This window comes from Mauremys mutica, chromosome 6, assembly GCF_020497125.1.
Source record: "Mauremys mutica isolate MM-2020 ecotype Southern chromosome 6, ASM2049712v1, whole genome shotgun sequence".
In the NCBI taxonomy this organism is placed as follows: Eukaryota; Metazoa; Chordata; order Testudines; family Geoemydidae; genus Mauremys; species Mauremys mutica.
The window spans coordinates 114,403,439-114,416,864 of record NC_059077.1 but is presented as its reverse complement, the minus strand read 5'-3'; the positions used below and the strand labels follow the sequence as shown (position 1 = coordinate 114,416,864).

Below are 13,426 nucleotides of genomic sequence, written 5' to 3'. Positions count from 1 at the left end.
AGCCCATTATGTGGAATAAGTAAAACATTATATACTAACTATAGAATGGTTGTTGTCCAGATACAGTACTCCGCAATATTCATTTTCTACTCTGCATATTAAAATAAATGCAACCTAGTATTGTATAATTTGTGAACTCCAGGAAAGGATTCATGGGTGAGTTTTGGGGTGGATTCTGTTCCATTACTTTCCCCCGCACTTTGTGCAGGTCAATTACTCTCTTATTAAATCCAGTTGTTTTTCTCATTTGCTTCCAGACTCTGACTACGGTACTGCTCCAAACACAATGACTCTCCTACCTGTACAGCACCTTCTTGCCATAAGTAAAATTTGAGCCCTCAATGGCACCGTTTTCTGGAATAACTGGACTACCACAGGATACAGCTTTAACGAGAGAACATCAAAAATAATTGTTTAGACAGCACAGGTCCAAGATGGACACAAGAAAATTCCATTTTCGGTGGAAATGCCTACTAGGGCTGACTCCCGTTGGCCTTACTCACACAAGTCCGTGCAATGAGGACAGAGCAGGGAGTTGCCTGAGTCAGGGAAGCAGGATTTGCTCTTCCAGGAGTAATTGATTTTGCTCTATTAGTTAATATTGGATATTGCTTTATTAGTTAATTATTGGAATCATCTTGGTTGCTTTCATGTCATGCTTTTCTCCTAATTCATGAACAAGAAGCTGGGAGGACCTTTGTCATCCTAGGAAAATATATCATCTAGGCAAACAGATGCTTCATTGCCTAAAATAGAACCTTGCTACGTGCTACTGTCCAGAGCGTCTGCTTTTGCACACTAGTGCTTTGTGAAAGCAGAGCCCTTTTACAAAACAACATTTCAGAAAAAGTAGCCAGCTGTCAGGGATTTGGAAGCATAGGAGGAATGGTACACGGATGCTTCACATAGCTCAAGAGATCCCTTGAATAAAGGTGAAGACCTGATGAGCTTCTTTGTGCTGGTTGGCCACTGCGCTACAGGACCTCCAGGAGTATAGTGTGGGGGTGGGGGGGAAATGCAAGGGAAAAAATGGTCAGAAAAGCAGGCATCTTGGGAGGAAAAACTGATTATTAAACAAACATTCCCAATTTACCTACCTTACTGCACAAAACAACAACAATGATGGTATATAACATCTGGCTTGATGTAAGTTATAACTTTCATATGGATCCTAGGGGGTACACTTTAAATCAGAGTTTCTCAAATAGGGGTCACCGCTTCTGTAGGGAAAGCCCCTGGCAGGCCGGGCTGGTGTGTTTACCTACCCTGTCCACAGGTCCGGCCGATCGCAGCTCCCACTGGCTGCGGATCGCTGCTCTGGGCCAATGGGAGCTGCTAGAAGCAGCGCAGGCTGAGGAACGTACTGGCCACCGCTTCCAGCAACTCCCATTGGCCCGGAGCAGCGATCCATGGCCAGTGGGAGCCGCGATCGGCCAGACCTGCAGACGGGCCAGGTAAACACACCGGCCTGGCCTGCCAGGGGCTTTCCCTACAGAAGCGGCAACCCGTTTGAGAAACCCTACTTTAAACAGAAGAGCTGTAGAGCAAAGGATCACCTCATTTCCCTCAACGGTTTGAAGACAGTTGTAGCCTCTGGAAATACTGGATTCTGTGTAAGCGTGTGGCTAGGGCCGGCTCCAGGCACCAGCCGAGCAAGCTCGCGCTTGGGGTGGCAGATTTTAAGGGGAGGCATTCCGTCCAATCCTAGGGTGGCTTGGCCGCCTCCCCCCTTTTTTTTTGTTTCGCCGCTCCGGCCGCCCTGTGTCCTGGTGTTTTTGTTTGTTTGTTTGTTTTTCTTTTGTTTCACCGATGACTTTCAGTGCACCACTGTAGGGGGCGGAGGCGCAGAGGAGGGAAGCGCCCTGCTGGGAGCAGGCTGCACGCTCCGTCTGCCCCAGCTGGTGCCAGGTCTGCACCAAGGCCGGCAGCCCACATCCTTCCCTCCCTGCCGACTGATGACTTTCAATTCACCTGCAGGCGGGAGCGGCGTGGAGCCCTCCTGGCAGGCAGCATGGCGGGGGGAAGCCCTGGACAGCCCCTTCTCTCTCTCCTCCCCACTCCCTCCCCCCTGCTAGCTGAGGTGCTCACAGATGCTATTTTCACCCAGAGATGGATTATTGAGAACACAAGGCAGTCTTGCCATCCATTTTGTGGACTTTCAAAAGGCATTCGATAGCATAGACAGAGAAACAATGTGGAAAATTGTGGCACAATATGGAATTTCAACAAAATTAATCAACGTTATGGAGGCATTCTACGCCAACTCAAAATGCTGCATTAAAATGGAAAATGGACTGAGTAAGCCATTCAGCGTCAAGACAGGTGTAAGGCAGGGGCGCGTCCTGTCTCCTTTTTTGTTTATGCTAGTCATCAACTATGGATTAAAATGGTGATACATATGGCCTAAAATGGAACAATTCCAGGCTATTTGATCTAGACTTTGCTGACGACATCACTCTTATCAATGAAGATGCCAACGAACTATAAAAATGCACAAACCAAGTAAAAAGTAATGGAGAAGATAGGTTTGAGATACAATGCAAAGAAATGTAAAGTCATGTTAATGGGGACTAGAAGGACAGAAATCAAAATTGAAGAGAAGGTGGACAAATTTACGTATCTTGGAAATACCATCAGTGAAGATGGCATCAATTCCGAGGAAATAAGAAGAATCAGGAAGGCAAACGCTGCATTTGGAAGACTCAAAAACATCTGGTGACTCAAAAACAGCTCCCTCAAGACAAAACGGAACATGTACAAAGCAATTGTTATCGCCATCACAACATATAGCAGTGAGATATGGCAACTTACCAAGAAAAATATGCAAAAGCTGGATACATTTAATCACAAATGTCTGGGAATAACATATAGAGATAGGAAGATGAATGAAGAAGTCAGAAAAATTACTGGACAAGGCACCCTCTCATAAATAATCTACAAAAGAAGACATCAGTGGCTGGGACACGTGCTGAGAATGGGAAAAGAACGCTTACCAAAAAATGCCCTTGTATGGAAGCCAGAAAATGCAAGAGGAAAGAGAGGAAGATGGCGAATAATATGGAAACAAACAGTTCTGAATTACATCAAGCACCTCAACATGAAATGGGAAGATTTGGAGAGAAGGGCAGTTGACAGACAAGGATGGCAAATGTGGGTAGCCCAATGTGCAGCAAAGCACAGGATGGACTAAGGTAAGGCACTTAACCATCCTGAAGCGACTTCATGCCCAGATCTGGATGTGTTAGTCGTAACATGCGGGTGTGTTAGTAGTACATGCAAACCCTGACCCTGAAACCTGGGTAGATGTATCTACTATGGAAGAGGTCCACTCTGCCATAAAGAAACTGGGAAGTGGGCATGCTGCTGGACCGGATGGCATAACACCACAGAGCCCATAAGTGTAGCATTATACCAATCTTTTGTCTGGGCTTTGACTAATGGGAAGATACCAGCAGAGTGGATGGAAAGAATCATCCCCCCACTGGGGCAAGGCCCGTGCACTGAGTGCTGTCACTACTGGCCAATAAACTCTGCTTTCTGTTCCCAGAAAAGTTTTTACACTTGTCCTTCTTGCCCAGTCCCAGCCTCTTCTTGTGAAATGCCGCTGCCCCAAGCAATTGGGTTTCACTGCTGGACGATCTACAATGGACGCTACACTTGCTCTTCATCTTTTATCTGAGATCCATCGCAAATACAATTGTCCTTTGACAGCAGCATATGTAGACCTAAAAGCAGCCTTCGATTCTGTTGATAGAGCTGCCCGGTGGAAGTCCCTAGGGGCATTCCTGACATCCTTCTGAAGTTAACTTAAGACCTACATAATGACTATAGGGCATGGATGTGATGGGAGACCCATAGGTCCGACAGGTTTCACACTAGATCTGGGATGAAGCAAGGCTGTGTCCTCACCCCAGGCCTATTCTGCCACGCAGCAGGTTGGCTCCTTGAAAATGTCTCCGCAAATACCAGTGTAATTGCCAGTTCAACTTCTTTTACCGACTTGGACTATGCAGATGATGTCATCATCTTCGACCAGGATGCAGATGACCTTAAAGATGCACTAGAGAGCTTCTAGCTCAGGGCAGCTGCCCTTGGACTAAGGATTTCTTGGGTAAAAACAAAAATTCAGAGTATCGGTGCAAAAGTTGTGATACAAGACATCTGTACTGCCAGACACACAGTGTAAGTAGTGGATGATTTCATCTATTGAGGCAGTAAAATTGTCACGGATTGATGGACATGCTAAGAAGAATCAGTTTAGTAGCCTCAGCCATGAAGGACCTGCATAGCGTCTGAAGCTATCAAACCTCCATACTTCTGATCCTCTTATATGGATCTGGAACATGGATATTGCTTAAAGAAGACATCTGGAAGATGGAGGCATTTCATATGCATTGCCAGTGGCAACTACTGAGCATAAGATGGTTTTAGTTTATCAGTAATGGGGATGTATCATTGAGAACTGGCCTTGAGAGGACTGAAGTCATCATCAATCACTGCCGGCTGGCACTTTTTGGACATATAGCCCACCGTGGAGATAAAGTGTCTGCTTGAGGTCAGCTGGGGACATTAGCCAGCCACAGACTAGTAGCAGCCACAGTCTTCTGCAATGATCCTGGCTGCACTGGATCAGTAATAACCCCAGGGAGCTTTCAGAAGCCTGGAATAAAACCATACCAATGTGGCCGTGAATATTCACTGCTATGGACCTTTGCTGTATAAGTGTATTGTTGTCGTTGTTAAGCAGAAAGTGACACATTGCTTCTGGGGAACACCACCCGCCTTCAGTTCACCAAAAGTTTGATGAACTGGAGGTGAATAATTGGAACTGTGACCTATAGATAAGCCTGATGAGAAGTGTTTTTTCTGGTGATCCATCCATCTCTACATACAAAGCCATCCCAATTCCTTCTTTTCCTTCACTATGCTGTAACACGAACTGTTGAATTTCCTTTTAGTAAACACACAGGAGCCCCCCAAGACAATACCTTCACAATATGGTATCAGGTGGCTCCATCCTCCAGACTGCAAACACGTGACTCTAGTCGCTCCTATCAACTGGAAACCCTCTTCGCAGGAGAAAGTAATTTCACTACCAACAGTGTAATTGTCACCATAAGAATGACCATGTTCTGGATTTCCCGGATTCTTGCATTTTACTGGTTCTGTGAAAGCAGACATACCATGAAGAGCGCGTACTAATAACAGGCACTGCAGCATCACTAAACAAGACTGCTTACAAACAAGATGAGTGACATTTGTCTGGGCATTTTGTGAAAATCAGACATAAAAGAATGGGGAAAAATATCTACCGTATATACTTGATCATAAGCCGGTTTATTTATAAGCCGACCTCCCCAAGATGGATAAGTAAAAATCGAAAATTTTTATGACCTGTTCATAAGCCGACCCTATAATTCAGGGGTCAGCAAACGTTGGCTCCCGGGCCATCAGGATAAGCCGCTGGTGGGCCAAGATGGTTTGTTTACCTCACACGGAGGCACGGAGGTAAACCTAAGTAAACAAAAGTGTCCCAGCGCGCCAGCTGCTTACCCTGATGGGCCGGGACAGCAACTGGTGGGGAAATTTTTTTGGTGGGGAGAGGCTGGGGGTCAGAGGAGTGACCCCACCCCTAGCCCGTGACCCCCCCACTCTCCCAATCCCATCCCTTCCCACCTTATCTGGGGAGGGCCAGGGGAGGATGTCTCTGGCCTGGCTGGAGCTGCTCCGGCAAGCCAGACCGCGCGGCGCGGCCGCAGCCTGCTCCTGCGGCGCGGCCACAGCCTGCTCTGGCGGGTGGGGCCGAGCGGCACGGCTGCAGCCTCCCAGTCCCGGAGCTGCAGCTGCTTTGGAGGCTGGGGGGAGAGCAGCATGGCCAGAGGTGGAGAGACTCTGGCCCCGCCTCTTCCCTTCTGGCTTTGCTGCCTCTGTTGGGGGGAGGGGCTGTGTCCCACCTCTCCCTCTCTATACCCGTTCATAAGCCGACCCCCTTCTCTGGTGCTTCCCTTTTTTACTAAAAATATTCGGCTTATGAACGTGTATAGTATATATTTTTTTAAGAATCTCCTCAGCTTTTCTCTGTTCCTGATGTAAGCTGGGTCCACTATAAGATTGGGCAACTGAATTAATTTCAGTGCAGTTGAGCCTTCTTGCATTAACCAGCTCCAAACTCATTTTTTCCCTCCACGGGAGACAGTGTGGTCCAGGCATACAGGGCACTGGACTGTGAGTCACGTGACATTTCCAAATCTACCACTGCACTGGCATTTGACCGTAGCAAGTTACTTAGATCAAAAATTTCAAACTTCAGTGCCTAACGTTAGGCACCTCGATCCATATTTAGGCACCTACATTTTATGTATTTCTTTGTGCATTTGAAAGTGCAGGTCTACTTTGAAGCATGATGCTATAAAAATGACAATGTGGGAATGCAAGTTTATTGTCTCGTGATTTCTAAAGTAAATGTGCTCAGGTTACAAGAAATGTTTGTTATTTTTTTTTTTTTACCCGCTATCCCTTTACCACAAAGAGGCACTTAATCTACAAAGCGAGAGTAGGCCTCCTTTCCCATCCCCAGGTAGTTGAAAATTTGATCTCATTACCTGCACATTTTTTGCCATCGCCTGTATGAGGAGGGATGCAAGTACATACGTAGGACCCATTTGTATTAAGGCAAGAAGCATGCTCATCGCAATATGATCCAACAGCACATTCATCGACATCTGCAAAAATAAATGTCCTGAGGGTAGTATTTGTAATGAACATCATTTTCAATTTACATCACTCAAAATGTCTGGCAGAATCATTTTAAAAACCCACCATTAACTGAATCACTTCTCTGATGCATTGTAACAGTGGAAATAAAACCAGAATAATACAATGGAATATTTATACAAACAGTTAATTTAGCATAAAATAAAAGATTGCCAACATGAGGGGAAACTGGAAACAGTCTGTTACTCCACACTCAGGGAATACTCCCACTGAGTCCAGGAAATGTCCTATTATGCCAATTATTTTGTTTCCAGGAAGGCAAATGAATAGGTGTTTTAGTTCATACTTAGAGAGGTGTGTACCCTAATGGTTTGGGCAAAAGGATAGGACTGAGGACTCTCGCACTCTAAAATCTACTCTAATCCTTCTTTGTGTCTCAGCTTTCTCATCTGTAAAATGGGAGACATGATTGCTTAGCTCACAAGGTAAGCACTTTGACCATAAAACAGAAACAGTCTTTTCTGTGCTGAATAGACTGTTACTACATTAGAAGCCTGCTAAGATGTTTGGGAGTTGTCTGATATCGGAAAGGTTAAAATGAGGTAGAAATCTATAATTACTATTATTAATTATGTGAATTATGGTGGGGGAGAGATAGCTCAGTGATTTGAGCATTGGCCTGCTAAACCCAAGCTTGTGAGCTCAATCCTTGAGGGGGCCATTTAGGGAACTGAAGTAAAAATCTGTATGGGGATTTATCCTGCTTTGAGCAGTGGGTTGGACTAGATGACCTCCTGAAATCAACACAATTCAAATGCAAACCACATGGGGCCCTATCTTGCAAGTCTTACTAATATCAAACTCCCAGTGGAGTCAAAGGGAGTTTTGGGAGAGGAAGAGGAGCAGGGGTTAGCCTGTAACATCAATAATACACACACATAAGTGACATATCTCACCAAGGCAAGATGGCGAGATGCCATTCCAGCTTCCATTGTCAGTGCAGAACATCCTTGAATCCCCCAACAAATAATAGCCATTATTGCACCGATAGGTAACCGTGCTACCCGCAAAGAAGTCCTCAGCAGAATAAAATCCATTTTCTAAAGGTGGAGGCACTCCACAGCTGATTCCTACACACCATAGACAAGAAGAGTAAAAACGTGTTAGCCGATCAGACACATTCCATGAACTACCTCTTGGCACCAGTGTATTTAGCACAAGACTGAACTCCTGAAGAAGTCAAATACATGCCTGGTGAGCTCCAGTGAAGTCAAAGAAGCTATATCGGGGATGATTTTGGCCCTTAAAGTTTAGCTTTTACAGCTAGGATTTTCTAGTAACAGGCTGTGAAGAAGAAATGCACAGCGAAGGCTGCAGTGAAAGAGCCTCTGAGGATTAATACACTTTCTCTGCATATGAAAACATGTGTAGGTGAATAGAATGTTCATAAAGGTGAAGGCCTGACAGCCCTAGAGACTGAACTCCTCTGTTTGTCCACAGAAAAGGGTCAGCACTGCCAGCAAAAAAGCAAGTTTCTCCACACATCCCTAGTCAATGTCTCAACTCAGGTGCACAAGGGACATGTCTGAAAGCGAGAGGGAATCTCCGGCTCTATGCCTGAGGGTGCCAACAAGGCTGCTAATCAGTTTCAGGTATGGGGATGTTTTTCAATTCAATTCCCTACTTTGCCATAGACTGTGTAACGTTGGACAAGTCACTTAGGACCAGAGTGCAATGGGAGCTAAGTGCCTATAAATACCTTTAAAAATCTGGTCCATAAGTCTCTCTGTGGCTCAGTTCCCCGCCTGTAAAATGGGTATAACAGCACTTCCCTACCTCACAGGGATATTGTGAGGATAAAAACACCACAGATTGCGAGATGCTTGATATCCTGATAACGGAGGCCATGTAACTACCACAGTTAGATAGAACTGCTGTCAATGTCATGAATGATAATACCAAAGGATGAATGTCAGGGGAAGAGGACACAAGTCTTTGACAGCAGTAAGGAAGGAAAGACTCCCAGTGGATCAAGCTAATAGTAATAACCCAGCCCTCATAGAGCCTGATTCAAAGCTCACTGAAGTCAGTGGAAAAATCCTTATGGACTCCTATAAGGCTTTGATTTGGGCCTATATTGCACTTTTCATCCACATATCTCTAAGTATTTTACAAAGAAAGAAAGTATAATTATCCCCATTTTACAGATGGGGAAATCAAGGTCACACAATAAGTCAATGACAGGGCTGGCAATCAAACCCACACTACTGAGTACCAGCCCAATGCCCTATCTACTGCAGGGCTGCCCAGAGGATTCAGGGGGCCGGGGAAAGCAATTTCGGGGGCACCTTCCATAAAAAAAAGGTTGCAAAAATATAGAATATTATATTCTTGTGAGGGCTCCCCTCCCCCCCCGGGCGGCCCTGATCTACTGCACCACACCACCTCCCCAAATACTATGAAATGAGATGTAGCAGGAGCAGAATTTTATCACATGGCTGCCTCAATCTCACCATTGCTGGAAAAAAAAAGTCAGATAAAATTGTTTTTTTAAGCTTTTTTCCAAATTTGCTTATGATCTAAGGGGCAAGACTTGGCAGCTGTGAGATGCTGGATAAATCATCAGGTCTGTGTTACATTCTCAGGAGTCCTTGTTTTAATTGCATCCAAACAGAAGCTAAAATTTCCTAAGCATGGCTTGTGACTGATATAGCAGCCTGCAGATGCAGATGCAGACTGCTATGCTAACACAATCTACTCACTTTCACAGCGGGGAAGAGGTCGAGTCCATTGTCCCAAATTTAGACAGTGCTGGACAGAGTTCCCCACTATTTGGAAGCCTGGATCACAGGAAAGGCTCACTTTTGACCCTGGCTTTAAATCAGTTGATGAGGCCCGCAGATGAGGTATGGATCCTTCTAAGGATTGGCAATCTGAAGACAAAACGCGCACACACAACAGAGTTAGCCTTGAATAAAAACAAATGAATTTGTTATTTAAATATCTGTGATGCTGCGCGCGTTTATCTAGGAATGATATTAATGGAAAGTGTTATACTATAAAATGTATATATTCTTTCCAGCTTCAAAGAGCTTAACTACATCAACATATTTGAACTAAAAGATATTTCCCAGCAAAAGGAGGAAACAAAAAGGTACCATAATATATTCAAACTATTGTGAGCGTGAATGAGTGTAAGAATCCTCCATTTGATCCAATATCATCAATCATCACTCTTTCAACATCTCAATACAGGAAGGCATAAATCTCTGTTTCAGATTCCAATGAACTTTTGTTATAAAACACTGGAATTTTAGGAATGAAGACTGAATGTTCCAACCATTAAATTATCAAAATAATTTATTCAAGGCTAGTAGGACAGGGGTCACAATATAGCACATTTAACCTTATAAAAAGTATTACTGTGTTATTACTCGGAACAAAAACACTTCTAGGAGATAAAGTTCTAACCAGCACAAAATATGCTCCTGTAATCTATCTTCACTCTTCCAACAACCCCAGGCAGGAAATCCGGCCAAGCCAATACATTTCCTTTTTGCAGTTCTTCTGGACAGGAAGTAGCCAGGGATTTTACCTAAGGTTCAAAACACATGGTTAGATAGAATTTGCTAACTAACAGACAGCTTTGAAAGAAAAGAACATCTCTCACATCTGCAGTACTGAACCTAGAATCTGATTCAAAGTCCATTGAGTCAGTCAGAGTCTTTCCATGACTTTAGTTGGCTTTTTGGGAAAGCTCATAGGTATTCTGCTCTTCTTATTTGTCTGGATCACCTATTGTCACCAGTGCAATGGTGGAACACTGTAGCAATTTACTATGGGGTGGATCTGACAGAAGAGTATTGTCCTACAGCTGATGTAGGAAACGTGTCAGTTTAAACACCTCTATGTATGTCTATTTGGCAGGACAGTGTATTTACCCCACAGGTTAAAAAGAAGATGAAGAAAGGAATCTGAGCAGATTCTCAAGTATTTGTAAAGGGAAACTTTTACCATTAGAAACAACAGAATATGAATTTTGATGAGTGATGGTCCTGAAATAGTTTTATTTCTTGATACCTAATTTTCAGGACAGAAAACACAACACGAAGCTTCAAAAAAAGACAATTCCTTGTTTCCAGGATTGTTTCTGAATTCCTTAAATAAACCAGGCTGTGACTTTGCAAAACATGACAGGTCAGATTTTACACAGGCCACAGTTAATGGGAATTAACTAGAAGCAGGATTGGGCTTATAAGTGAGCACTGGATGTGAAATTGGGATGCATGAGGACAGGATAAAGGAACTGCTACGTTGTTAGATTAATGGATGGCTAGATAGCCTGAGTTGGATGAAAATTTTTTGATGGTATAGTTTTCCATACAAAAATGCAGTTTAGTCAAAATGGCAACATTTTGTGGGAACATGTAGATTTTGACAAAATTTTCAATGGAAAAATGTCAAATCATTTTGACTTTCTCATTTAATTTTGACAAGACTAAAAACATTTAGATTTTTCTCCTTTTGAAATATTTTGTTTAGACTTTCAGATTCTATTAACATAGTGATCTTATTATATGTATTATTACATTTTATATTACATTATGTTCACTATATTTCATATTTTACAATATATTATGTTCTGACAGTATTAACACTTAACATTTTGAGAGTTCTGAATCAAAATTATGGGAAACTGAAGTATTTCTTTCTGATGTGGAATGAAAACTAATTTTGAAATGTCAGACTTTCCCATGGAAATATCAGATTTTCCAGTTCCAAGCATTTGTGCCTGAGGGCAGCAAAGTCATGTACCATAACTCAATCACACAATGAGACAATAACTAAATCATAACCAGAATGTATATCCAATAGATTAAACTTTATTAATGAGAATCAGGCATTGTTTCCCTGAGTAGGATGTAGCCATGACAGTATTTTGAGCCATTTACTATAGTTATGACCATCAGGAAATATGGAACAGAGATATATAGAAAGAATGCACAGATTGTACACCTCAGCATTCCCATCATCACTCAGCAACGGGAGCATGTGGTTCATGGCGTTAAGTTAAACAGCATAAAAAGGCTAATAGTGGTCTGCTTTTGATGGGAAGATTTATGGAACAGCAATGGAATGCAAAAGACCTTTACTCCTCACCATGTTAGAATTGCCACAACTGCAGTGGTGCATTGCAAACCTGAGCAAACTGCCTTTCTGCAGGAGGCGGCAAGGTGGCTCCATTTGATAGCGTGATATCAGATTTTGACTGAATGGATATATTGAAGACCTAGCGACTGCAACTGGGTGATACAAGGGGAAAATCACAACGCTTTCCTGTGCACAGTGAAATGGAGGTCATCTGATTTGTGTCGAAAACTCTTTATGCAAGTTTTGTTCTCTTCATTGATGGATTTCTGTTAATAACACACTAATACTATATGTTTATTTTCTCCCCGCAGTTCAGTAGCCAAGTAGAAACGTACGGCCCTGTGTCCAGGACCTGAGCCATGCATCCTTGTACAGTGTGGGAGAAGGATATATGTTGGTTTAATGGGGGTTTTCCTCAAGAGACATGGACACTCAAAAAAGTTAATACTTGCTGTTGTGGCCTGTACATGCCTGGTAAATGCTGGACAGAGGACTGATTTATTTTCTGTGTCCTTTCCTTTCCATAAAACTGTAAATACAGGGCGTTAGTCACCCAGCAGAAGTGATCTGGGGCAAAAGCCCAGGTTGCACAGTATGCAGTCCCTGAGCTTAAGTGTTCAGTAGAAAAAAATGTAGATAGGTTTGTGACCATGGGATGCCATGTTAGACATTCAGCAGTGACCCCAAATATGGTCCTAGTGTGCCGAGTGCATCATCTTGCAGGAGAGGCTAAGGTTCTGTTGGACACACAGAAAGATTTTTAACTCTTTTATTTTTTTTAAAAGCTCTTATGGGCTTTTAAAAAAAATACGTAAAACCTGGGATGATCAGACAGTTGAGTGAAGAAAGTGGAAAGTAAGGTCTTGGAATCAGCCTTCACCAATTTCACTGTGGTTCGCAGGAAAAGAAATTAAAATAGTTCCTGGAATAGAGTCTAAAAGCCCTTATGTAAGCTGTAATGCCATAACCTCCCTGCAAAGGCCCCATTCAGCATATTACAGCTCTCCCTAGCTGGCCTAAGACAGAAGCATTGCTCTCAGCCAAGAAGCTGCTGAAAGTGATAAATGCCCTACAGAAGACAAATGTGCAGTAAAAGAAGATTAAGGGCTTCCATCCCTCTACTAGGAAGGGCAGAAGTACCCCTCCGAAGGAAAATGGTTGTTTAATTAAGAAAACATGTTGATGACTGAACTAGTGCATTCCATGGCTGTGCTGAAGAGCAACCCTAGTAATTCCCTGGTGCAAAAAGGAATGTTTTCTATGGCCACATGCAAAGTTGGATTAAAAATTGCGAAGAATAAGGAAGAGCAGCCCAAGGAGGAAAGTGTTAGTGTGGTTTAACCCCCTCTCTCATTACACACAGTGATGGACAGGAAGGGGATTGGCCTGGTTAGGAGAACAGACATGCAAATCTGTGCGGAAGCTGTGGAATATTTCATGCTGGATGGAAAAAAAAAAGTCAGTGGCCTGCACAAAATGGGTGGTTAGTCTCTGTCCTGTTTCTGATGGATAAGTGTCCACATCACAAACACGTCACAGTTAGCATCTTGTTGGCAGCCTC

General features: G+C 43.3%; 1 protein-coding gene across 1 annotated transcript in view; it reads right to left on the bottom strand.

Annotated features, from left to right (window-relative positions):
• SVEP1 (sushi, von Willebrand factor type A, EGF and pentraxin domain containing 1) overlaps positions 1-13,426 on the bottom strand; it is a 182,423-nt gene that overhangs the window by 65,420 nt on the left and 103,577 nt on the right. Inside the window, exons 29-34 of the mRNA XM_045020777.1 lie at positions 10,186-10,309; positions 9,477-9,647; positions 7,671-7,844; positions 6,603-6,722; positions 4,989-5,165; positions 300-384 (exon numbers count right to left, since the gene is read on the bottom strand). Coding sequence (XP_044876712.1) covers positions 300-384; positions 4,989-5,165; positions 6,603-6,722; positions 7,671-7,844; positions 9,477-9,647; positions 10,186-10,309 — 851 coding nt within the window. The remainder of the gene's footprint in view (positions 1-299; positions 385-4,988; positions 5,166-6,602; positions 6,723-7,670; positions 7,845-9,476; positions 9,648-10,185; positions 10,310-13,426) is intronic.